Source organism: Cervus elaphus, chromosome 1, assembly GCF_910594005.1.
Source record: "Cervus elaphus chromosome 1, mCerEla1.1, whole genome shotgun sequence".
Lineage (NCBI taxonomy): Eukaryota > Metazoa > Chordata > Mammalia > Artiodactyla > Cervidae > Cervus > Cervus elaphus.
In genome coordinates this window covers 30003791-30028816 of record NC_057815.1, presented here as the reverse complement: position 1 = coordinate 30028816, position 25026 = coordinate 30003791, and the positions used below count along the sequence as shown (strand labels likewise).

At 43.1% G+C, this 25026-nt stretch overlaps 1 protein-coding gene across 5 annotated transcripts in view; it reads left to right on the top strand.

The window, feature by feature from the left end:
• AMOTL1 (angiomotin like 1) overlaps positions 1–25026 on the top strand; it is a 215191-nt gene that overhangs the window by 143351 nt on the left and 46814 nt on the right. For all 5 annotated transcript variants that reach the window (XM_043898070.1, XM_043898076.1, XM_043898093.1 and 2 more), the window contains 2 exons: positions 12767–12911; positions 14095–14184. In XM_043898070.1, coding sequence (XP_043754005.1) covers positions 12767–12911; positions 14095–14184 — 235 coding nt within the window. The remainder of the gene's footprint in view (positions 1–12766; positions 12912–14094; positions 14185–25026) is intronic.

Genomic DNA, 25026 nt, shown 5'->3' with positions numbered 1-25026 from the left:
GCCTGGAAGTCACGCTCGGGCCTCGGCTTGCCTCTCACTTCTCCCAGGGCAGCTTCTTTCCTGGTCCAGGCTGAAAATTGGGACGGGCCACCTCAGCACTTCCTGGGAAGTCAGTCAGTTTTTTTTTCTTTCTCTCTCTCTCTCTCTGAGAGCCCAGTGGCAGATGTTTCCAGGAGCCGTACAGACTCTGCTGAGGGCCGAGTGTCATTCTCCCTCTTTTCCATGAATATTTTTGAACAGTTACAGGGAAGATGCAGAAACTGGGAGTTCTTGTTATTCTTCATTGACTTTTTAAAAATTCAAACGTATTTTTATTGGCCTGTAACACACATCTCTTGATGTCGATAACCATTTCTGGTTTTGAAAACCAAAATCAGCCTCCCAGGGACTCAATTTCCCTGCACGGGTATGATCCTTAAGTTTCGCGGCCAAAAGCATTTTGGTAACTTCTGGGAAAGGGGAAAAATCGAAGGCTGTACCCTTTCTGAAATCCCAGACTCCTTCAGTCCTTTGAATGTTGTGAATGGTTCTGTAAAAATTACATTTCATTAATCACGAATTAGTCATGTATCTAATTGAAACTGTTGGTTTGAAAACTCAGATTTTGATGGATAGGTGCCATGTTCAGCACTAGTTCCGTAGATCTCCTCGGCAACTGGGACCAAGAGACACAAGAGCGGCCTGAAATCATGACTGGGTGGTTCAAGGCTTGTGTTCCCGGGGTCGCCCTACTCCAGGCCTCGCCGCTCCATGTGTCTCTGTAGCTGTGTCTCTTATTTGAGCCTCAGGTCTGGGGAGAGGCTTGCCCAGTGAGGTGACTGTACTCCTCGGGGATGAAGACCCCCACTTTGGGTCATGCCACGTCGTAGGATGTGGCCGCCCTGTGTTGGCAGGAGCTCCCATTCTGGAATCCTTCACAGCCTCAGGAGCGCTCGCGGAGATTCATCTCCAGGGCAGAACCAAAAATACATGAATTTTTAATTGCAGGGCTTAGCCTATGTGCGGCATGCCAGGAACACAGCAGGAAAAAACGACTGAGCTCAGAGGCTGCCAAAGAGCCACCTGGAAATGAAGACCCTGTTTCCAGAGAGGGGCAGGGTGGTGATTATCCCTGTTAGTGTTGGAATGAGGACCGCGGACCCCCAGAGAGAGTGGCAGTTTTTCATCACTTCCTTTTGGTCACTCATTTTGCTTCTTTTTCCTCCCAGTTTCCCTGAAGCATAATTCATGCACGGAATTTCCAGCAGGACCAGACTGTGGGCTGCTGAGCAGGTTGGCCTCAGAAGCCACCGGGGTGTAGGTGGATGTTTGAAAAGCCACATGTCGATGGTTCCTCTGGGCTTGCTTTAGTAAAGACCCTCTTTTTTGTGAGTGAAGCAGCAGTGGCTGTGACCGGGCAGTCTGAGGCGTGGACGGCAGGCCTGTCTTCAACCCTATAGATCCCTGAGTTGTGCATGTGAAGGTGCCTGGGAACAAGCCGGTCTCTAAACTGGGAAGGGCTGAGACTTTCTCACAGCTCCTCTCTGCCCCTTTGCTTCATGGTGGCAGCCCCTGCTGAAACTATAAGCTTTCCACTCTGCTTGGAGTTCCGTTTCTGGGCCAGGGATTGCTTCTCAGAGATTCCCAGGTCTCCTGCAGCCTGCCCTAAGAGTTTTCTGACGTCTTTGCTGGAAGGGAGGCTGGGAGCTGTGGAGGCAAACTCTCTTCATACGTTCCTGCTCAGACTTAGGACTGACCCAGATGGCCTGTATATCAAGACCAACCTGTCCAACTCCTTTCACCTCTGACACACATCGCGTGTGTGTGCTAGGTCATTTCTGTTGCATCCAACTCTGTGTGACCCTCTGGACTGTAGCCTCCCAGGCTCCTCTGTCCATCAGATTCTCTAAGCAAGGATACTGGAGTGGGTTGCCATGCCCTTCTCCAGGAGATCTTCCCAACCTAGGGATCGAACCCTTGTCTTTTATGTCTCCTGTATTGGCAGGCGGATTCTTTACCACTAGCACTACCCAGGAAGTGACATTAAGAAAGCCTTAAGATGTTCTGACCCGAGGCTCTGAAGAAGTGTGCAGTCAGAAACCACAGAGCTTTAGACTTAAAACTCTTAAAGTGATTCTAGTCCAATTTCCCGCTCCTTAGAAACCTCATGTCTCTGAAAGGAGGTCATTCATTTTTTTACTTGAATGCTTCCAGAGCAGAGACGCTCACTACTGGGTAGACTTCTGGAAGAGATTGTTAGGAAATTCTCCCTGATGTTGAATCACAGTCTCATCTTGCTAACTTCCTACATGTAGTTGTAGTTCTGTAAGAGATTTAAAGGTTAATTATACAGTCGGTACTTTTGTTATGAGGCAAGGCACAAGTCTAGGGCTATAGGGCTATTTCTGCTCTCAAGGAGTTGACAATCAAATCAGAGACACAGAATGCATCAGCATTCCAGTCCAATAAATATAACATAGGAGAGTATATGAAATCAGGTGGAGGGAAGTTCCTATGGGTGGCCTAGTTGAAGAAGGCTTCACTGGTGCCCCGTCTTACTGGGGATTGTCCCTGCACCATTGCCCATCTGTCTGAAAGCAAAGGCCACCTTTTACAGACAAAATTAGCATAGAAGTGGTGGTATGTTTTGGAGCCATCTCTTCTGAAAACAAAATTAAAAGGAAGGAGCATAATTTTGTGGTAGGACTATGAGCAGGAATCAGGACAGGCTGTTCTTTCTGCTGCCACATGACCAATAATTCATGATATCTTTGGAAGAGATAGAAAGGCCTCGTTGAAATAAGGGGACTGTGGAGGAACCCACTCTGGTATTAGGAGGCCTTTGGAAACAGCCACGCCAAAGGGAGCCTCGGTGTTCGGCCCGCCCCGGTTGGAGGCCGCCGAGCAGGAGGCCCGACGCCCTGCAGCCTCTTCACCCACCTCTTCTCTGATGTGTCTTGGCTCCGTTGCAGACTCTGGAGCAGTGACCACACTCTGTCTCCTTTAGTCTCTGGCTCCCTGGCTGCTGCGGCGTCCCTGTGTGGGGCTCTCTCCCGGGTCCTCCTGTCCCACCGTCTCCTGCAGCGTCAGCGCGCCATCCTCGGCCCTGGGAGCCTCTGGTGATCTCCCTGAGTGGTCTCCCCTTCGTGGCCTCATTCATCTATCCTCTGCACGTAGTGGCAGGACTTTGCCCTCCCGACTTTCAGACCCGTCTCTCCCCGGCTAGCTGGAAATCTTTGCCCTGTTGTTCTGCAGGCCCTACAGGCGTGGCATCTCCAAACCCAGACTGGTTTCCTTTCTTTGGTAAACGTGTGTGTCTTATCATCATTTATCTTGGCTGACTCTCGTTACTCGGTCTTCTGAGCTGTGACTGCGTTTGGTTCCTTTCTCCGTGCCCGTCCAGACCCGTCACGGAGGCCGACTGAGCCTACTCTTCAGTGTCTTTGGGATCTGTCTTTTTGGTTATCTGGGTTCACTCTTTGTCATGTGTCCCTGAACTGTTCACAGTGGCTTTTACCTGGACTCCTTTCTCCTGCCTCCTGCCTCGGCAGCCCCGTCCTTTAGTCTGAACTCTGTAAAGCCTCAGGTGAGATTTCTGCTGCCCTCCCCTCCCCGAGCCCTCCCACCCCCGTCCTTCTCTTCACAGCCCTGCCTCTGGGCTGCCTCGCTCCCGCCCCTCGCCCTTGCTCCCATCCCCAGAAACCTGCCTGTCAGACACTCTTTGGTGGCTCTGTCTTGGCCCAAGCCCTCCCTGACTTCTGCCTTGGATGCCAGAGCCCTTTAGCCTTTTCTTTTCTGCTTGGCAAGTTCCTATTCATCCCTCAGGACTCATTTTAATTGGCATTTTCTCTGAAATCTTGTTTTAAAGAAACCCCTCCTTACCCCTGCTACATCAAGGACTTTGTCTCTAGGCTACACAGCATTAAGTCACCACACCTTTTGTCAGACTGCACGGGAGAGGCGTGTGTGCCTACACACAGGCCAGTGAGGCTGCGAGGCCCGCAAGACCAGACACTGTCTTAGGTCTGTTCCCTGGGCACCCGGGCACGCAGTGAGTGTGTGATAGGTGTCTGTTAGGGTAGGTATTGGTTTATCAGTGGTTACAGGAGTCTAAGCAGGAACTCTCTGATCTGGGCAGCTGGCGTTCAGGCAGTCGGGGTGCCTGGCTTACGGTGTCACAGCTCTCCTGTGAAGAGACCAAAACGCGGTGCAGGCCTCTTTGTGCCCCGGGAGGGGTGCTGGAGTTCTCAACCCCGCCACTTTGCCTCTGATTCCAACTTTTAGTAGCCAAGATTGCGGGCACTCTTTACTTTTTCTGGGCTTCCCTTGTGGCTCAGCTGGTAAAGAACGTGCCTGCAGTGTGGGAGAACCTGGGTTCGATCCCTGGGTTGGGAAGATCCTCTGCAGAAGGGAGAGGCTACCCACTCTAGTATTCTGGCCTGGAGAATTCCATGGACTGTAGAGTGTCCACAGAGTCGGACACGACTGAGCAACTTTCACGTTACTTTTTCTCCTGCGTGTATGTTGCACAACAATAAAATGGAATTTATTAATATCTACTTTAAAACATGCTATTGTGTTATACTCCTGTTATAACAGTTTCAGCTACTTGTTATAGATTTATATATGCCATGGATTAAAGACTTTACCAGTGACAGCCCTGGATTTAGTGAAATACAAAAGAGAAAAGGTGGTTGTTGTTTTTTTTAAATTTTTTTATTAGTTGGAGGCTAATTACTTCACAACATTTCAGTGGGTTTTGTCATACATTGATATGAATCAGCCATAGATTTACACTTATTCCCCATCCCGATCCCCCCTCCCATCTCCCTCTCCACCCGATTCCTCTGGGTCTTCCCAGTGCACCAGGCTAGAGCACTTGTCTCATGCATCCCACCTGGGCTGGTGATCTGTTTCACCATAGATAGTATACATGCTGTTCTTTTGAAACATCCCACCCTCACCTTCTCCCACAGAGTTCAAAAGTCTGTTCTGTATTTCTGTGTCTCTTTTTCTGTTTTGCATATAGGGTTATCGTTACCATCTTTCTAAATTCCATATATATGTGTTAGTATGCTGTAATGTTCTTTATCTTTCTGGCTTACTTCACTCTGTATAAGGGGCTCCAGTTTCATCCATCTCATTAGGACTGGTTCAAATGAATTCTTTTTGACGGCTGAGTAAAATTCCATGGTGTATATGTACCACAGCTTCCTTATCCATTCATCTGCTGATGGGCATCTAGGTTGCTTCCATGTCCTGGCTATTATAAACAGTGCTGCGATGAACATTGGGGTGCACGTGTCTCTTTCAGATCTGGTTTCCTCAGTGTGTATGCCCAGAAGTGGTATTGCTGGGTCATATGGCAGTTCTATTTCCAGTTTTTTAAGGAATCTCCACACTGTTTTCCATAGTGGCTGTACTAGTTTGCATTCCAACCAACAGTGTAAGAGGGTTCCCTTTTCTCCACAGCCTCTCCAGCATTTATTGCTTGTAGACTTTTGGATAGCAGCCATCCTGACTGGTGTGTAATGGTACCTCATTGTGGTTTTCATTTGCATTTCTCTAATAATGAGTGATGTTGAGCACCTTTTCATGTGTTTGTTAGCCATCTGTATGTCTTCTTTGGAGAAATGTCTGTTTAGTTCTCTGGCCCATTTTTTGATTGGGTCATTTATTTTTCTGGAATTGAGCTTCAAGAGTTGCTTGTGTATTTTTGAGATTAATCCTTTGTCTGTTTCTTCATTTGCTATTATTTTCTCCCAATCTGAGGGCTGTCTTTTCACCTTACTTATAGTTTCCTTTGTAGTGCAAAAGCTTTTAAGTTTCATTAGATCCCATTTGTTTAGTTTTGCTTTTATTTCCAATATTCTGGGAGGTGGGTCATAGAGGATCTTGCTGTGATTTATGTCGGAGAGTGTTTTGCCTATGTTCTCCTCTAGGAGTTTTATAGTTTCTGGTCTTACATTTAGATCTTTAATCCATTTTGAGTTTATTTTTGTGTATGGTGTTAGAAAGTGTTCTAGTTTCATTCTTTTGCAAGTGGTTGACCAGTTTTCCCAGCACCACTTGTTAAAGAGGTTGTCTTTTTTCCATTGTATATCCTTGCCTCCTTTGTCGAAGATAAGGTGTCCATAGGTTTGTGGATTTATCTCTGGGCTTTCTATTCTGTTCCATTGGTCTATATTTCTGTCTTTGTGCCAGTACCATACTGTCTTGATGACTGTGGCTTTGTAGTAGAGTCTGAAGTCCGGCAGGTTGATTCCTCCAGTTCCATTCTTCTTTTTCAAGATTACTTTGGCTATTCGAGGTTTTTTGTATTTCCATACAAATTGTGAAATTCTTTGGTCTAGTTCTGTGAAAAATACCGTTGGTAGCTTGATAGGGATTGCATTGAATCTATAGATTGCTTTGGGTAGGATAGCCATTTTGACAATATTGATTCTTCCAATCCATGAACACGGTATGTTTCTCCATCTGTTTGTGTCCTCTTTGATTTCTTTCATCAGTGTTTTATAGTTTTCTATGTATAGGTCTTTTGTTTCTTTAGGTAGATATACTCCTAAGTATTTTATTCTTTTTGTTGCAATGGTGAATGGTATTGTTTCCTTAATTTCTCTTTCTGTTTTTTCATTGTTAGTATATGGGAATGCAAGGGATTTCTGTGTGTTAATTTTATATCCTGCAACTTTACTATATTCATTGATTAGTTCTAGTAATTTTCTGGTAGAGTCTTTAGGGTTTTCTGTATAGAGGATCATGTCATCTGCAAACAGTGAGAGTTTCACTTCTTCTTTTCCTATCTGGATTCCTTTTACTTCTTTTTCTGCTCTGATTGCTGTGGCCAAAACTTCCAACACTATGTTGAACAGTAGTGGTGAGAGTGGGCACCCTTGTCGTGTTCCTGATTTCAGGGGAAATGCTTTCAATTTTTCACCATTGAGGGTGATGCTTGCTGTGGGTTTGTCATATATAGCTTTTATTATGTTGAGGTATGTTCCTTCTATTCCTGCTTTTTGGAGAGTTTTAATCATAAATGAGTGTTGAATTTTGTCAAAGGCTTTCTCTGCATCTATTGAGATAATCATATGGTTTTTATCTTTCAATTTGTTAATGTGGTGTATTACATTGATTGATTTGCGGATATTGAAGAATCCTTGCATTCCTGGGATAAAGCCCACTTGGTCGTGGTGTATGATTTTTTTAATATGTTGTTGGATTCTGTTTGCTAGAATTTTGTTAAGGATTTTTGCATCTATGTTCATCAGTGATATTGGCCTGTAGTTTTCTTTTTTTGTGGCATCTTTGTCAGGTTTTGGAATTAGGGTGATGGTGGCCTCATAGAATGAGTTTGGAAGTTTACCTTCTTCTGCAATTTTCTGGAAGAGTTTGAGTAAGGTAGGTGTTAGCTCTTCTCTAAATTTTTGGTAGAATTCAGCTGTGAAGCCATCTGGTCCTGGGCTTTTGTTTGCTGGAAGATTTTTGATTACAGTTTCGATTTCCTTGCCTGTGATGGGTCTGTTAAGATCTTCTATTTCTTCCTGGTTCAGTTTTGGAAAGTTATACTTTTCTAAGAATTTGTCCATTTCATCCAAGTTGTCCATTTTATTGGCATAGAGCTGCTGGTAGTAGTCTCTTATGATCCTTTGTATTTCAGTGTTGTCTGTTGTGATCTCTCCATTTTCATTTCTAATTTTGTTAATTTGGTTCTTCTCTCTTTGTTTCTTAATGAGTCTTGCTAATGGTTTGTCAATTTTGTTTATTTTTTCAAAAAACCAGCTTTTAGCTTTGTTGATTTTTGCTATGGTCTCTTTAGTTTCTATTGCATTTATTTCTGCCTTAATTTTTAAGATTTCTTTCCTTCTGCTAACCCTGGGGTTCTTCATTTCTTCCTTCTCTAATTGCTTTAGGTGTAGAGTTAGGTTATTTATTTGGCTTTTTTCTTGTTTCTTGATGTAAGCCTGTAATGCTATGAACCTTCCCCTTAGCACTGCTTTTACAGTGTCCCATAGGTTTTGGGTTGTTGTGTTTTCATTTTCATTCATTTCTATACATATGTTGATTTCTTTTTTGATTTCTTCTATGATTTGTTGGTTATTCAGAAGCGTGTTATTTAGCCTCCATATGTTTGAATTTTTAACAATTTTTTTCCTGTAATTGAGATCTAATCTTACTGCACTGTGGTCAGAAAAGATGACTGGAATGATTTCAATTTTTTTGAATTTTCCAAGACTAGATTTATGGCCCAGGATGTGATCTATTCTGGAGAAGGTTCCGTGTGCACTTGAGAAAAAGGTGAAGTTGATTGTTTTGGGGTGAAATGTCCTATAGATATCAATTAGGTCTAGCTGGTCCATTGTGTCATTTAAAGTTTGTGTTTCCTTGTTAATTTTCTGTTTAGTTGATCTATCCATAGTTGTGAGTGGGGTATTAAAGTCTCCCACTATTATTGTGTTACTATTCATTTCCTCTTTCATACTCGTTAGTGTTTGCCGTACATATTGCGGTGCTCCTATGTTGGGTGCATATATATTTATAATTGTTATATCTTCTTCTTGGATTGATCCTTTGATCATTATGTAGTGTCCTTCTTTGTCTCTTTTCACAGCTTTTATTTGAAAGTCTATTTTATCTTATATGAGTATTGCAACTCCTGCGTTCTTTTGGTCTCCATTTGCATGAAATATTTTTTTCCAGCCCTTCACTTTTAGTCTGTATGTGTCTCTTGTTTTGAGGTGGGTCTCTTGTAGACAGCATATATGGGGGTCTTGTTTTTGTATCCATTCAGCCAATCTTTGTCTTTTGGTTGGGGCATTCAACCCATTTACATTTAAGGTAATTATTGATAGGTGTGGTCCCGTTGCCATTTACTTTGTTGTTTTGGGTTCACGTTTATACAACCTTTCTGCATTTCCTGTCTAGAGAAGATCCTTTAGCATTTGTTGAAGAGCTGGTTTGGTGGTGCTGAATTCTCTCAGCTTTTGCTTATCTGTAAAGCTTTTGAGTTCTCCTTCATATCTGAATGAGATCCTTGCTGGATACAGTAATCTAGGTTGTAGGTTATTCTCTTTCATTACTTTCAGGACGTCCTGCCATTCCCTTCTGGCCTGGAGGGTTTCTATTGATAGGTCAGCTGTTATCCTTATGGGAATCCCTTTGTGTGTTATTTGTTGTTTTTCCCTTGCTGCTTTTAATATTTGTTCTTTGTGTTTGATCTTTGTTAGTTTGATTAATATGTGTCTTGGGGTGTTTCGCCTTGGGTTTATCCTGTTTGGGATTCTCTGGGTTTCTTGGACTTGAGTGGCTATTTCCTTCCCCATTTTAGGGAAGTTTTCAGCTATTATCTCCTCGAGTATTTTCTCATGGCCTTTCTTTTTCTCTTCTTCTTCTGGAACTCCTATGATTCGAATGTTGGGGCGTTTCACATTGTCCCAGAGGTCCCTGAGGTTGTCCTCATTTCTTTTGATCCTTTTTTCTTTTTTCCTCTCTGCTTCATTTATTTCCACCATTTTATCTTCTACCTCACTTATCCTATCTTCTGCCTCCGTTATTCTACTCTTGGTTCCCTCCAAAGTGTTTTTGATCTCATTCATTGCATTGTTCATTTTTAATTGACTCTTTTTTATTTCTTCTAGGTCTTTATTAAACAATTCTTGTATCTTTTCAATCTTTGTCTCCAGGCTATTTATCTGTAACTCCATTTTGTTTTCAAGATTTTGGATCATTTTTATTATCATTATTCTAAATTCTTTTTCAGGTAGATTCCCTATCTCCTCCTCTTTTGTTTGACTTGGTGGGCATTTTTCATGTTCGTTTACCTGTTGGGTATTTATTTGCCTTTTCATCTTGTTTAGATTGCTGTGTCTGGAGTGGACTTTCTGTATTCTGGAGGTCTGTGGTTCCTTTTTATTGTGGAGGATTTACCCAGTGGGTGGGGTTAGACGATTGGCTTGTCAAGGTTTCCCGGTTAGGGAAGCTTGCGTCAGTGTACTGGTGCGTGGAACTTGATTTCTTCTTTTTGTTATGGAGGCTTTTGGACGGTCACTTATTGCTTAAAGTTCCATGTAGTCAGGAGTTTTCTGGTGTTCTCAGGTTTTGGGCTTAAGTTTCCTGCCTCTGGATTTCAGTTTTATTCTTCCTGTAGTCTCAGGACTTCTCCAACTATACAGCACTGATAATAAAACTTCTAGGTTAATGGCGAAAAGATTCTCCCCTGTTAGGGACACCCAGAGAGGTTCACAGAGTTACATGAACAGGAGAAAAGGGAGGAGGGAGATAGAGATGAGCAGGAGGAGAAAAAGGGGGACTCAAGAGGAGAGAGACAGATCTACGCAGCTGTCTGTTCCCAGAGTGTTCTCCGTATCTCAGACACCTACAAGGATTCACAGAATTGGATTGGGAAGAGAAGGGGAAAGGAGGAAATAGAGGTGTTCTGAGGTAGAAAACAGAGAGTCAAGATTGGGAGAGAATAATCTTCGGTTTAAAGATAGGGCTTCTCTTTTTTTTTTTTTTTTGTAAGGTTATAGTGTATTGAAAATGAAAATGAAGAGTAGTAGAGGAGTACTAGAGGACTTTAAAAGAAATAAGAGAAAAAGAAAAATAGAAAATAAAAGAGAAAACGGAAAGGAAAAAAAAGAAGAAAAAAGAAAAAAAAGAAAAAGAAAAAAAAACAAAAAAAAAAAAGAAAGAAAAAAAAAATTTTTTTTTCCCCTAATTAAAAAAATCGTAAAAATCTATGAAAATGAAAGTTAAGGAGTAATGGGGGAGTAAAAGGGAATTTTAAAGGAAAATAAAAGAGAAAAAATAAAAAAGAAAAAATATAAAAAGAAAAAAAAATTTTTTTTTTTTTCCTTACTTAGAAAAAAAAAGTAAAAATATATCTAGGAGTTTCTCTGGAGCTGTTGCGGTCAGTGTGGGTTCGGCTCAGTTTCAGATAGCTCCTCGTTCCAGCTTACACTTCTCGATATCTACAGGGCCCTTCCGGTGAAGTCGGTGTTTTCTACAGGGATTTTAATCTGTTGCACCAGTCCCTTCTGAAGCGGTTCCCTTTGTTTATTTGGCTTCTGTTAGCCGGTCTCTTCAGAGCCTCATTTCCGCCCTGACACAGGCGGGCGGAGGTGGACTCTTATTCAGGTAGTTAGTTCCGTTGCGCTGCTGGGAGGGGCTGACGCTGCGGGGATGGGCTGGCGCTGCGGGGCGGGGCTGATGCTGCTGGGAGGGGCTGACGCTGCGGGGATGGGCTGGCGCTGCGGGGCGGGGCTGACGCTGCGGGGAGGGGCTGGCCCTGCGGGGGCGGGCTGTCCCTGCCGGGAGGGGCTGACGCTGCTTTCTCCGTCTGCGCTGCTCAGGCTCCCGGCTGTTCTATATGGAGCGCGCCCCGCGCTGCGCTAGGTTCCAGCCCTCGGGTGTTACACAAAAGCGCGGAAGGAAAAGCTGCGCCTGCTCTCTGTGCCTTCCCCGTCAGAGCGGTCCAGGCAGCCAGGGGCTTGATGGGCGCGCTATCCCCAGGTGTGGCGCGCCCACTCCCTTCCGCGGACCCAGTCTCAGTTTCCGCTGGCGCCAGTCGGGTGCGCGCGCCTTCCGCCCTCCGCGTCCCCAGCCCCAGTCCCCGCCCGCGCCGGTCGGGTGCCTGCGCCCTGTGTCTCGCGGAGACCTTCCCCTCCCCCCTGCCTCCTGCCTCCGGCGGGGCTGGGCCGGTCCGCAGCCTGCGAGCTCTTCTCGGGACTTTCTGGGTCCCTTTGTTCTGCGAACGGCCGGCAGTGTGTTCCGGCCGGTTAATTTTCTCTCTTTTGGTCTCCCACAGTTCAAGTTGGCACCTCACAGAAGCTCCCTCCGATTGTCCTCAGGGCACTCAGGCCCGGACCCTACCCCAAGCAAGGCCGCCTAAGACTCCCTTCCCGGGACGGTTCTCCGTCCTTAGCTCTTTTGTCTCACTTTTTATCTTTTATATTTTGTCCTACCTCCTTTCGAAGACAATGGTCTGCTTTTCTGGGCGCCTGATGACCTCAGCTAGCAATCAGAAGTTGTTTTGTGAGGTTTGCTCTGCATTCAGTTATTCTTTTGATGAATTTGTAGGCGAGAAAGTGGTCTCCCCGTCCTACTCCTCCGCCATCTTGGCTCCTCCCCTCTCGAAAAGGTGGTTTTAATTCATGTCTTTTCAGTCCCCTCACATAGAGAGAAACCTCTGTGTTTCACATAAAGAGAAACAATCTTGGCAGATTGGTTTACACTTAGATGCAAATCCATTAGTTCTTTATATAGATAATTTCATAGACAAAGGGTAACAAAACTAAGCGATGAAACCTTTCTTCATGTGGATTTTATATTCCTTCAGGGACGAGGGTCTCAGGAAGAGCACTATAGTTAGAGTCAGGCAATTTGGGTTCTAGCTGTGATCCTTTCATTTTCTTGTACTTTAATATTTTTCTTAAGTTAACTGGGAAAAATAATAGTTATAAATTACCATACAAAGTATAAGAGTATGAGTTATGTTTAAATTCACCCTTTCCTGACAGACATCTGATGGACATTGTACTGACAGACGTCGGATGTACCAGCTGGTATCAGATGGTCCCACCAGACTTGTGAGTCTGTCATTCACAGGATCCTAACGTGGCCCTGGGGGACACAGGGCAGTGAAGTCGACTGCAGGATTTGCTAGCCATACATGAGGTGCAAAAAGGCTGTGTTAAAGATATAGCCTTCACACTGGGAACGTCCAAGAATCGGTATAAGTCATGGGTGAGAATGTCAGATGTTCCACTTCCATGCTGTTTCTTTCTTTCAGTTTGAAAAAGAACTTCAGAGAATCTCGGAAGCCTATGAGAGCCTGGTCAAGTCTACCACCAAGCGAGAGTCGCTGGACAAAGCGATGAGGAACAAACTCGAAGGCGAGATTCGAAGGCTCCATGACTTCAACAGAGACCTCCGAGGTACATCACTCACGTTTTCCCTGCCCTAAACACCCTCGACCCATGTAGCTGACAGTCTAACTTCAGGTCCAGGTTGTGTTAGATAACCTTGTAAATCCCAACCTCCTGGGGAAGGGGCCCCAAAGAGCAGAAGTGTTCTTATCACCTTATAGGTTGTCCAGTGCAGCATTGAGGCAGAGAAGCGACAACCTCTAGGCATGAGTCCTTGAAAGGGAGGGAATATGTTTGTAGCTCCTTCTTTCTTCAGATGCACCTAGCATGATTCATGTTGTGAATGGGAATGTCTGAAAAGACCAGTGTTGCATGCACAACGCTTACCATATCAAGCTGAAGCATTTGATCGCATTCTTTGAAAGCCAACACTTAACACTTGCTCAGTATATAGTGTAGAAGACAGAGCTAGACACGTGTCCCTCTTGGAGAAAAAACAAACCCATGGTTATGAGAAGAGTAAACTTATATCAATTTCCTGAAAGCTCGGGTCCCATGTTGCAGGATCTTGACAACCTTCCATGTGCAGATTGATTTGACCCATGAACTTGTACTTCACTTTAGTCAGCCAAGCCATTTTTTTCAGTTCTCTCATGTCAAAAGACTCAGTGTACTTGGGGTCTGTAGCTGGAACCTACATTTTTTTTTTTAATTACTGTAAACCCTTCAGTTTTGGGTATGATGTATGCTCAATAAAACCTTGTTAGGTTGAATTATTTAATTGAATAAATGAAGACTGACCAAGTGGCATGAGCAAACCTAGAACTCACTGAGTAGAGTCTTCATCCGTTAAGTCATCTTGACTTGTTTCCTGGTATTTATTTATTTGTTATTTTCAACTTTTTGTTTCCCAGCTACAGAGAACTGACAGTCAAGTTTAGATGAGGGCTGGGTTTGAGGCCAGGGGGACTCAAGCCCTTTGTGAGGACTTTGCTGAGCTTTCAGGTATCTGCTCTTAACTGCCTGCCACTGGTGCACCCCTTGGCATTAGATTGCACAGAGGCGCAGCGTGGCCACTAGACTTTCCTTTTGACGTTTCGGAACATCTTGTTCCTCCCCAGGAGTTGTTCAGTTTGGGGCTCCTGCCTGGGCAGCTCTCCCTGCCAGCTCTCAGCACCCAGGTCATTTGTCAGTTGCAGGATGACTTAGATCCACATGCATTTCTTTGTAACCATCTCCTCTCTATGTCCAGATCGACTGGAGACAGCCAACAGACAGCTGTCCAGCAGGGAGTATGATGGACACGAAGACAGGGCAGCCGAGGGGCTCTACGCTTCCCAGAGTGAGTCTCCTTGCTTATCTTTCCCAACTGCGTGGTTTTAGAAGCTCGGGGCCTAAGGAGAGAAGCCTGTTCATTTTAAGTAAGATCTGTGCTGCTTGCTTTTTGTTTATTAACTTGACATATAAGCTGTTGGGCCAAAGATGAGGCCCTCTTGGGTCTGCCTAAGACAAAGCTGAGATTGTAGTATTTCAGTAATGTTTATTCTGACCTCCTGCCCTTCAGCTTCTAATAGCCTCCAAGAAATAGCACTGTTGCAGTATTCCCTGGCATTCACCACCTGAAGTAAGGCATAATTCTTCATCTCCTTCATGGAAAAGGAAGGAGGTCTGTGGTGGGATTCGCTCTTCTGTCATGTTTTGTGTGCGTGTAGGTTGAGCATTTCTGAACTGGCCGCCCCTGGCAGCATGATATATATAAATGTTCCCAGCATGGGTCTTCATTGGTGATGCTCGATGGTGAACCCAGTAAGCCCATTTCAGCCAGAAATAAAATGGCTTCCTCCGCCTCTAGATTTACTGGGAAATACTCTATTAATTTCACCAAAGGCAAATAACAGAAGCAAATGGGTTTTGAAAAACCATCATTTGAGGCTTGAATTTTTACAAATTCATTGTCTAAATCAGAAACATAAAAATCCAGCTGTCTTTTTTGGGGAACTGTTTAGAAAATTGAATTCATTTCTCTGTCATAATTCTCAGCAGCATTGTGAGTTAAGCTCACAGCTAAAGACAGTTCTAACAGCAAAAAGTCTTGTTTAAACACTGGCCATCCACTGTATAGTGACAGTGTATTCTGGTGCTTGGATCCCTCAATACAGGTCTACATTTTCAAAGCTGAGAAATACTTGGATACATTTTCTAATTTCCAATACTGTTCATTGGGGTTAATGTTTCTTCTTTGTTTTTCTCAAATTTACTCACAATTGCATTCCACCTTTTCCCAGATTTTCTCATAATCAAACTTCAGCTTGAGTCTCAGTTTCATTTTTAAAACTCTGTTTGGCAAATAGACACTCATACAGTCTTGAGTTTTTACATCGGATTCCTTTGCATTAGGTGAATTGGCCTGTGCTCCAGACTTATATACAAAGCTGTATATATATAAGCCTCTTGAGATATTCACTTTCCTAACAAAAGTTATTTCTACTCATAGATGCAGTGGATTTACCATTTCATCTGAACATCCATTTGACAAATGAGTCATCTGTACTATTAGCACTTAGGATTTTGACACCTTAATTTTTAAAAATTAATTTATATTTTAAATGGAAGATAATTTCTTTACAGTACTGTGATGATTTTTGCCATACATCAGCATAAATCGGCCCAGGTATACATGTTTCCTCCCCATCCTGAACCTCCCACCCATCTGCCTCCCCACCCTATTCCTCTGGGTTTGACACCTTAATTTTGCATGATCATATTCCTCGGTAGAGTAAGGATTCTTGTGCCATTATGTCAGCAATGTCACTCTGCTGATACTCTGCCTTCTTGTCAGGAGATATTATTTTGTCACGTAGTTCAGGTCAAAATGGAAAAGTCAGTGAGTTTCATCAGATGAGCATTTGTTGTAGCCTCCCAGCCCAGGCTGTGCTGATGGACTAATAGGTTTTGGTGTTGTGTGAGTTCAGAAATATTCCCGACAACTTTAACACTCTGGCTCAAAGCTAAAGCATCAGTAATGCAGGCAAAGAGGCCCTTCCAGCTTTACAAGGAATGATTTGTTCCGTGCAAATATGTTCTGCTGTTCCAAAGGTATAAACAAGAGAGTCCAGGGGCATTTTTCAACTGCTGAAAGGTGCCTCAGTGTTGACGTGTGATGTAATTGCATCTCGGCAGGGCCTTTGAAGCAGGGTTGCTAATACTGATAGCTAACCAATTTTTCATTACCTAGTCTTTGCAGGACACTTTCCTCCCAGCTTTATAATTATTTGCATTAGCTTTTCCTCTCCTGGAGTGGCCAAGAGATGGACTCAAGATGTTATTTCAAGTTTATAAATAGTTTTTTTTTTTCTTAGTGAGTTGGAAGAACTCTTTGTATGAAGGAAATCAGCATGTTTCCTGCCATATATAGTGCAGATATTTTTTCCCCAGTTGTTTTTGTATCTTTGAATACAGTGCCCTTTATCTTATAGATTTTTCAAGTGATTATATTTGTGCCTTCTAGGTTTTAGGTCATGCTTAGAAATGCTTTTTCCACTCCAAAATTATAAGCATATTCACCTGTGTTTTCCTCACGTATGTTTATGATTTCATTGTTTGTGAGGCTTATATTTTAGAAGCTAATTAAGGAGGCACAAAAGAAGGGAAATTGATGAAGAACTAATCTGGAGGCAAGGAGACTGGTTAACAGATAATTTTGTATCTGAACTAAGAAGTGGTAGTGGAGGGTAGGAGACAGAGCAATAGTTGACAAATGAGAGAACCTGGTGACCAACTGAGTGATGCCGGAGAGTGAAACAAGTGTGACTCGAGCCACTGGATGTATGGTCATCCTTTACCAATAAACAGCAGGAGGAGGAGGAGGAGACATGGGGACTCGGTAACAAGTGGAAGTTTGTGCGCGTTGAGTCATCTCCTACTGCGGCCCACAGCTAAGTAAGCAGCTGTAATGGCCAAGGTGCAGACGTAGCCCGGAGGCTGGTGACGGGAGGCGCTGTCTGTCAGGCCTTCCTTTTCGCACGTGGGCACAGCATGGCAGGCACATATCACTATCTTCACAGTTATTAATGTGTTCCATTATCTGTATAGTCTTTTAGAAAGTCTATTATAAGAATACTTTTCAATGCCTAGGAATCATAGTTATAAACACGGAGTATACACTCAAGAGGAGCCATGTTTTTCAGATGAGCCTTGCAAAGAGATTCTAATACTTGGCTAAGAGAAAGGTAAAACTGACTGAATAGCAAATAGTAGTGATGTCTCTGGATCCTGCCTACCAGGAGCTAAGGCTAAGTTGGGAAGGCCCTGACAAGCACCTTGGCCAATGGAAAAGTTAGAGGGAAAGGGGAAGATAGAGAATAACATGTTTGACGGTTTTGCTCCATGTTCCAGTTGAAGCTCAGAGTCCAGGTCCCAAAACACCCAAGGCATTCTTGCAATATGAGCAGTGGGGAGGACCTCTGTAAAGTCCCAACCAGTGGAAGGGGATGTCCTTCCTGGCCTGATTTCCAAGTTTCCCTGCTGCCCAGAGTAGTTTTCCTTTAAAGACATAACTCTGCTCTTCGTTGGAGCCTGAGAAAGGCCTGGGTGGTCTGCCTGGGTCGTTACACATAGCTCTACAAGTTGAAATAAGCATTCAACAGAGTGATAATTGTGCTCCTCTCAGACATGAGATTGTCTGAATTAAAAATCTCTGAATGAAGTGCTTAGGAGTTTTAAGACTCTGGGGAGTGTTTTTCTCTATCACCTCGTGATGTTGCATTGTTCTCTTTCGAGGAATTCAAAATTTTGTGTGTGTGTTTTTTCTGATTGTGTGTGTGTGTGCTCAGTCGCTCAGTTGTGTCCAACTCTTTGTGAGTGCATGGTCTGTAGCAATTTCTCAGGCAAGAATCTTAGAGTGGTTGGTCATTTCATTCTTCAGGGGGTCTTCCTGACCCAGGGATTGAACCTGAGTCTCCTGCATTGGCAGGCAGTTTCTTTACAATGGAGCCACCTAGGAAGCCTTTTTTGGTTTTACTTACTTGTTTTTCCAAATATGTTTGCAGCCAAATTACTCCTTAAAAACAGGGCATCTAGCCAATTTCTTTTTTGATCTGGCTGAGTGAAACTGGCTACTTTAGCTTTTTAAACTTACTGAGATTCCTGGTTTCCCCATTTACTCATCTGTCACACACATACACACACACACAAATGGAGCAAACATAGACCACTGTCCACAAAAGGAAGTTCCCCAGGAATATCTGTCATCATTCTTAGCTCTGTCTTGTCAATAAGTGAAATGCGTTATCTGTTTCTTACTGAAAATTACTAACTCTGCAGAATTTCTATCACTAGTATGTCTGGAGGGGGTTGCCATTTCCTCCTCCAGGGGATCTTCCTGACCCAGGGAGGGAACCTGCATTTCCTGTGTCTTACATTGCAGGTGGATTCTTTACTGCTTGAGCCATCGGGGAAGCCCATACTAGTAGGTCAGAAAGCCAAAAATAAAATATTAGATGTGGGGAAACTAGACTGGCAGAGATCTTATTATATTCTTGAGTGGAGGAGGAGCTGATGAGCTCTGGCAGCTTGTATTATTCCAGGATAAAACCCATGTGTGTTACAGGATGGCCAGAGACTTCTCTCCCCATCCGTGCCTTGGGATTCTTTAGGCCTCATGGGTTCAGCATATTTGGTTAAACTGAAGTCTATATAAGTTAAATTCTGGCTGTTAAATGTCCCTCTCTAAGAAAAAAAAATATTTTTTGAACATTCATTTATTTGTTTATTAAGTTATGGGTATAAATAAGTTAGGAGTAATTCATAGGATTTGATTTCCTTTATAATCCTCATGGGTTTAAAAATGAACCCCAAAAAAAGTGTGGGACCACTGTTTTAAAAATAACAATAATTTTCCATTTTCAATTTGTCTTAACAATCATCATCTTATCTTTAAGTCTTACTTTAGATACTTTGATTTTCTGTCTCTTTTATAACATAAAAGAGGCAAAAATAATCTCCTAAAAGAAAATCCGTCTTTTTGTATTTCCTCTAAGGGCTTATGTGAAACAAAGCAGAAATCACAATGACATAAATATTAATTCTGTTGACCCACATAGAGCACGGGGAGCGTATTCTGAGTCCTCGTCATGTTTCATTACATGCTGATGTGGGTTTCTATCAGGCTTCCTCAGGAAGGAGAGGCTAGATGTTGTCACGCGTGGATGCACTGGGTTCCCTCCTCCTCTGTGGGCCCGTTGGTGCTTGCAGCTGCCACGTGGGCATGAAGCCCATCCTGCAGCACTTATTTTGCCTATGTTTTCCGTGGGCACCATTTCTTAGTGTGACTCACCTCCACTCGATGGGAGAATTACAGGCATTCTTTGTCAACATCCAGCCCCAGCCTTCATTAAAACCCTTTGGATCTTTATGTACCTGGCACTCAATAAATGTTTACTGAGGGAAGGAGTAACAGTGGGAAATCCTTGTCAGAACAGGCTTGAAATTTTCATCACGGCACATCAGTATCAAAATGTTCTTTTTAGCTCAGTATCTCCCACCCATGTTAGGAGCTACCTCTGGTTCTGCTCAGTTATTTCAAGATATTAGGTGAAATTATTAATGAGAATAGAAGCAACTTAAAAATGCTTGATTTTCTTTCTTTTTTTTTTTTTGCCTTTCACCTTCCCCTCCTTTCTTGCTTTTTCAAGTAGGAAGATATCCAGGTAAAGGGAATCTTCCTTCTACTTCCAGGAATAGTAGTATTTTTTCATGAAAATGACTACTATGTACTAAACTGTAGTTGGTTCCCTGACTCCTCTTTTACTCTGCTGTGGTCGTGTTGAAGCTGAGAGCTGACGGTGGTACATAAAAGTTTTGGGGGCAACTGGCCATATTCTTGCACAGACCAGTCCATAGGCCATGCCCGACACCACAGATCAGCTCCTGGGCAAAGAGGAAGGGAATGTCCACGAAAGCCTGCTAAGGTACATTTCTTAAACTGAGAAAATTTTCTTGCCCTAAATTAACTGATTTTCCTTCTAGAGAGATGACCTTTAGATGGCCTCTGCATTTAGTTGTTGTTCAGTCGCTCAGTCATGTCCTACTCTTGCGATCCCATGTAACACACCAGGCTTACCTGTCCTTCACTATCTCCCAGAGTTTGCTCAGATTCATGTCCATTGTGTCAGTGATGCCATCTAACCATCTCATCCTCTGTCGTCCGCTTCTCCTTCTGCCTTCAATCTTTCCCAGCATCAGGGTCTTTTCCAATGAGTCAGCTCCTCGCATCAGGTGGCTAAAGTATTGGAGCTTCAGCATCGGTCCTTCCAATGAATATTCAGGGTTGGTTTCCTTTAGGATTGACTGGTTTGATCTCCTTGCTTTATTAGGACTAAAAATGCAGTTCTAAAAAACAGAGGTTTTATAGGCACGAGCTCAAGCAACCTAATCTCGGATCAGTCACCACATCTTCCATCTCTTGGGTTCTCACTAGCATGCTCAGTGACCTGAATTTAGATACTTAATCTCCCTATACCTAAAGAAATGGAGAGCAGAATCTCCCAATTCAGCCAGCAGAGCTTTGTGGGCTCATCAGTGATAGGAAATGCAAAAAAGACTTTATGCATTTATTCTGCAGACTTGCATTTATGGATTTGTAAGGCTACACATTTATTCTGCAACGCTTCTTCCTGTTCCTGTGCATCCTTCCTCCACCTTCTCTGGAAGAACCTGCCAGTTTTCAGGGTGGGAAAATGGGCCATGTTCCCAAGGAATGCCTGTGTGGCCTGCCGAGCCTCGCTAGGTTTTGAAAGCAGAGTGTGTGACTGCTTAAACCACTTGATCAACCTTGACAGGCAGCACTGAGAAACTTCAAACCTTCATGACAACCAACAGTGCATCCAGCCTGCAGGGTGTCTGTTTACATTCCATCAAATCTTCTCCCCAAGTGTGAAAATTAATGTTATTCAATTTAGGCTGATTTTCTGTGCCTGAAGAACCAGAGCTGATGGTAGAACTGTCTCTCGGTCACGTGTTGATGTCGTCTCTAACAAGTGAACGTAGCTTATGATTTTCACGTCATTGGTTTTTAAATTATTTGCTTACTATTCCTGTTTGAGAGTTGAAAAATCAAGTGTCTTAAACTTCACTATGATCTGTGTTCCTTGCACTCATAGCTAAATGGATGGATGGAAAAAGCACAGACTGAAACCCATTTGCATTTCATGTGGCATCAGGGACCCTTCACTTTCGCTGACAGTTCAGAGCCAAGAAATCCATGTTCAGGTCTCAGCTCAAATTAAATGGCAGTTATTTAGAGAAGGCTGCCTGAGATAGGATCCAGTCTTCCTTTTATATATCCCTCCAGTCCCCTGTTCCCTTTGTAAACACTCACCATACTGTAAATAAGGAACCATTTGGATGACCATCTTCTCCCTTCCCTTTCTAAACTGTCCACACCATGAGGGCATGGACCCTGTCTTTCTCACCATTGTAGTCCCAGATTGCTATGTTTCCGGAAGCTGGCACAGTGCCTGGTGCTTGGAAGCATTTAATAAGCACTTATTGGATGTTGAATGAAATGATGACCATTATCATTTTGTCCAAAACAGTTATTAGCTACCTACTATGGTTGAGCTGTGTTCTAGACTGTGGATCAGCAAACTCTTTCCATAAAGGGACAGAATGTAAAAGTCTAGGCTTGGGGGCCACAGCTACTCAACTCCGTCCCTGTGGTCTGAAAGTCACTGTAGATGAGCCATGGACAGATGGTGTGGCTGTGGGCTGGATTCGGCCTGTAGGCCATAGTGTGTGGACTTCTGTTTTAGGCACTGGTTATGGAGAAGCGACTTAGCATGCATGCATATGGAGGAGGAAGGGAAAGAAGAAGCCCCAACAAAAAAGGAGGATGGAAAATAAAGAACTTCAGAAATATTTCTTAGATCTTATTTTGTTAATTGTCCAAATTTATAAATCAGGATTTAATTGTTATTTTCTTTTCCTGGTAGGGTTTAAGTCATCTTTTACTTCATTCCTAATTAGGTGAACGTGGTTATTTCACATGAGATAAACTGAGACACATATGAATGCAGTTACAAGCCTTTGTTAGCCCAGTGGGAATCCGTAATTAGCTAATGGTGGAAACGGGGCTGGGCAGGATAGCCCTGTGGTTAGCCACTGGTGGTAGTCTCCTGGGTACCAAGATCTTAGGGGTCCCTCTCCCAGCAGGGCCATTAATCTTCCCATAAGCATCCTGCTGTGAGGTGAGGTCTACAGTTCTTGGGTTGAGGAGTATCTGAATGGCCTAAGTCTGGTTATCAGTGGCGCGTGTATCCTCTGAACTGGAGCTCGTTAAAAGCCACCTGATGGCCATTATGAGTGACAGTGATTTCAGAGGCTGTTGATCTGATGGTTCAGAGCTTACCTTTAGGTGGAGTTGCAAGTGTGCTCCCTCGTAATCTAGCCTTCAGGTCCTGGTTCAGATCATGCAAAAATGGTAAGGTGGCCACCCCGGGTTGAGCACTTCCTGTCCACCAAGTGCCATGCTGACCTCTGTCGGTGTGCAGTCCCAGTTCATCCTGCAAGCAGCCCTGTGAGGTGGGTATTACAGGTCTTTAATGGATGAGGGGACTAGGGCTCAGGAAGGTTAAGGAGCTTGTCCGTGGTCATACAGGCAGGTAAGTGGAGCAGACAGGCTTTGGACCCAGGGCGTCCTGATTCTCGAGAGCCACTTCCTGTGTACCAGGCGTTGGAGACAGGTAGCAGGGTTGGATTCCCAATGATTTTAGAGCTCATTTAGCGTGGCCTCCATGCTTCATTAAAGAAGAAACTGTGACCAAAGATGATTAAACGATTTGTCCAAGGCCCCCTCAGTACTTAATGCAAGACCATGATAAGAATAGGGACCTCCTTTTTCTTAATTTTTTTCCTTTCCAGCCTCCAAAGGTCATCTCTGTTGGCTCTGGGAGAATGAGAAATTTCACATTTTTTACCCAGAGAAGAATCCAGCTTAGTAAGCAAACATAAGTAATTCTTGTACTAGAATTCTTAACTGCAAATTATTTAGCCCAGTACTGTGACTTAATGATAGTGTATTCAAGTCATCTTAAATGAGTTCTAGCTACTGGAATGAACATTTTATGTTTCTTAAAATGTTTGAACCTGAGCCAATTATAATAAAAAGCCTTGCTGGCTAGTTCAGTATATCTCCTCAGATACTAAAACAAGAAAATTGTTGAGACCAGCCTAGAATCTTAAAAGTTTTCTCAAAATGTCTATGAAATTAAACTGTTTGTTCTCTGGATGATAAGAATAAAAAATAAGCAAATTACAATAAGTAACCCTGGGGTGTGGTTTCTTACAATTAGTTTTTGAAATTATTTTTGGTTCATGAATTGGAAACAGAATATACGGTTGTATCTTAATGGAATCCAAGAACTTTGAGGGGACAAAGTGTTTTAAGTCCAGAAAATTTGGTCTTGGACCATTAAAAATAAGCTTGCATCTGCTTCTAATTTGCTTCTTGCCGACAAAGACTGTGGTTTGGTAGAAAGAAGAAGAAAAGGATCTGCTCAAAGTAAGTTACAAAATTGACAATGGAAGAGCTCGCAGAAGCTAAAGGAAGGGAGAATCTGTAATTGCAGGTGACTCATTTCTTTCTCCCTGATCAGAAGACTAAACCACTTCTGTTCCCACAAAGAACAGTTTCCCCAGCATCTACTTCTCTCACCAAGGTTTTGGTGTTAAGCCGTATCTGCCATTCAGAGGTCCCGTTTAGAAAGCATAGTTTTATTATATGTTACTATAGTAATGCCTTGAAGTGAAAGTGAAGTGTTAGTCGCTCAGTCGTGTCCAACTCTTTGCAACCCTTGGACTGTCACCTGCTGGGTGCCTCTGTCCATAGGATTCTCCAGGAAAGGATACTGGAGTGGGTTGCCATGCCCTCCTCCAGAGGATCTTCCTGACCCAGAGATCACACCCAGGTCTCCAACATTGCAGGCAGGTTCTTTACCATTTGAGTCACCGGGGAGGCCCTAAATTAAATCAAAATAACATATACCTATATTTTCATACAGTAAAGTTCACACATTTTAAGTGTACAGTGTGATGGGCCGTGACAACTGTCACAGTCCAGCCCCAGTGCAGGTCGAGCATGTGCAGCTCTGACCTCTGCAGGGAAAGGCCTCCCCACGCCATCTGTCCGCCTGCCTCCCATCTTACTCCCTTCAGGTCGTTGGTCTCTGCGTTATGTCCAGGCTTTGTGGTTGTTTTCTGCAGGGGCAGCAAAATTGTCTGGTAGGTTCTGACTTTGTCATACTTGGAAACAGATGTGTCTGTTCTTTATCTTTTTGTATGAAGAAGAGAGAAGGCAAAAAAGGTCTTCTGTGGAGATTATAGAAAGTATAAGCCATCAGGTTTCGTTGACAATCGATTCATGCACAGGTGTATAGTCAAAATCAAATGCCCTATGTGTCCTGGCATTTTTAATGCATTGCATAATTTATTATGCTGTCTGCAGTGACACAGAAGTGGCAGTATGTTTTTACTTCATGTTAAAAATATAAAGTGGAAGGTCAAACAGCACATGAGGAGGCTGAACTGGTTGAATGGATGTATGAATATAGAAGGTTTCGCTGAGTAAGTTTGCAGGTTGGGTATATATTTAGGCAGGTTAAAAAAAAATCTATGAATTATACTTGAAAGTATATAGTTTCTAAAATAAAAATGCAATACTAAAAATGATTAGATTAGAAAAAGTTATATTGAGAGAGCTTTTACTGCTATTCAGATATTTTACCAAATCCATGTCTGAGATATTTTATATTGGGTGCTATAAAAAGCACTTTGGGGTATTACACTCACTTTTTGGATACTAAAGAGCAACAGATAAATACAGTATGATAAGACCAAAATGTGCTGTTTTCCTCAATTAGATCAATAGATTTTGTGGTTTGAGTTTGTTACTTTCCAGGGAAAAGCATCTGAAAAGGATTATTTTTGAATTTCATTTTAAAGATTGCATTAGAATTTGATCGTGTATCAATAGAATACTCATTGGGTGAGGTGTTGCCTAAACTTTTTATATTTCTTCCCATAGGAAACATTTCTACTATCTTAGATCCCTAAAATCCTACAAAGATAGAAGGCTTTAGACACAGGATAAAGTAAGTCCAGGAGGTGGAAGGATTAACTCAGACGTTGG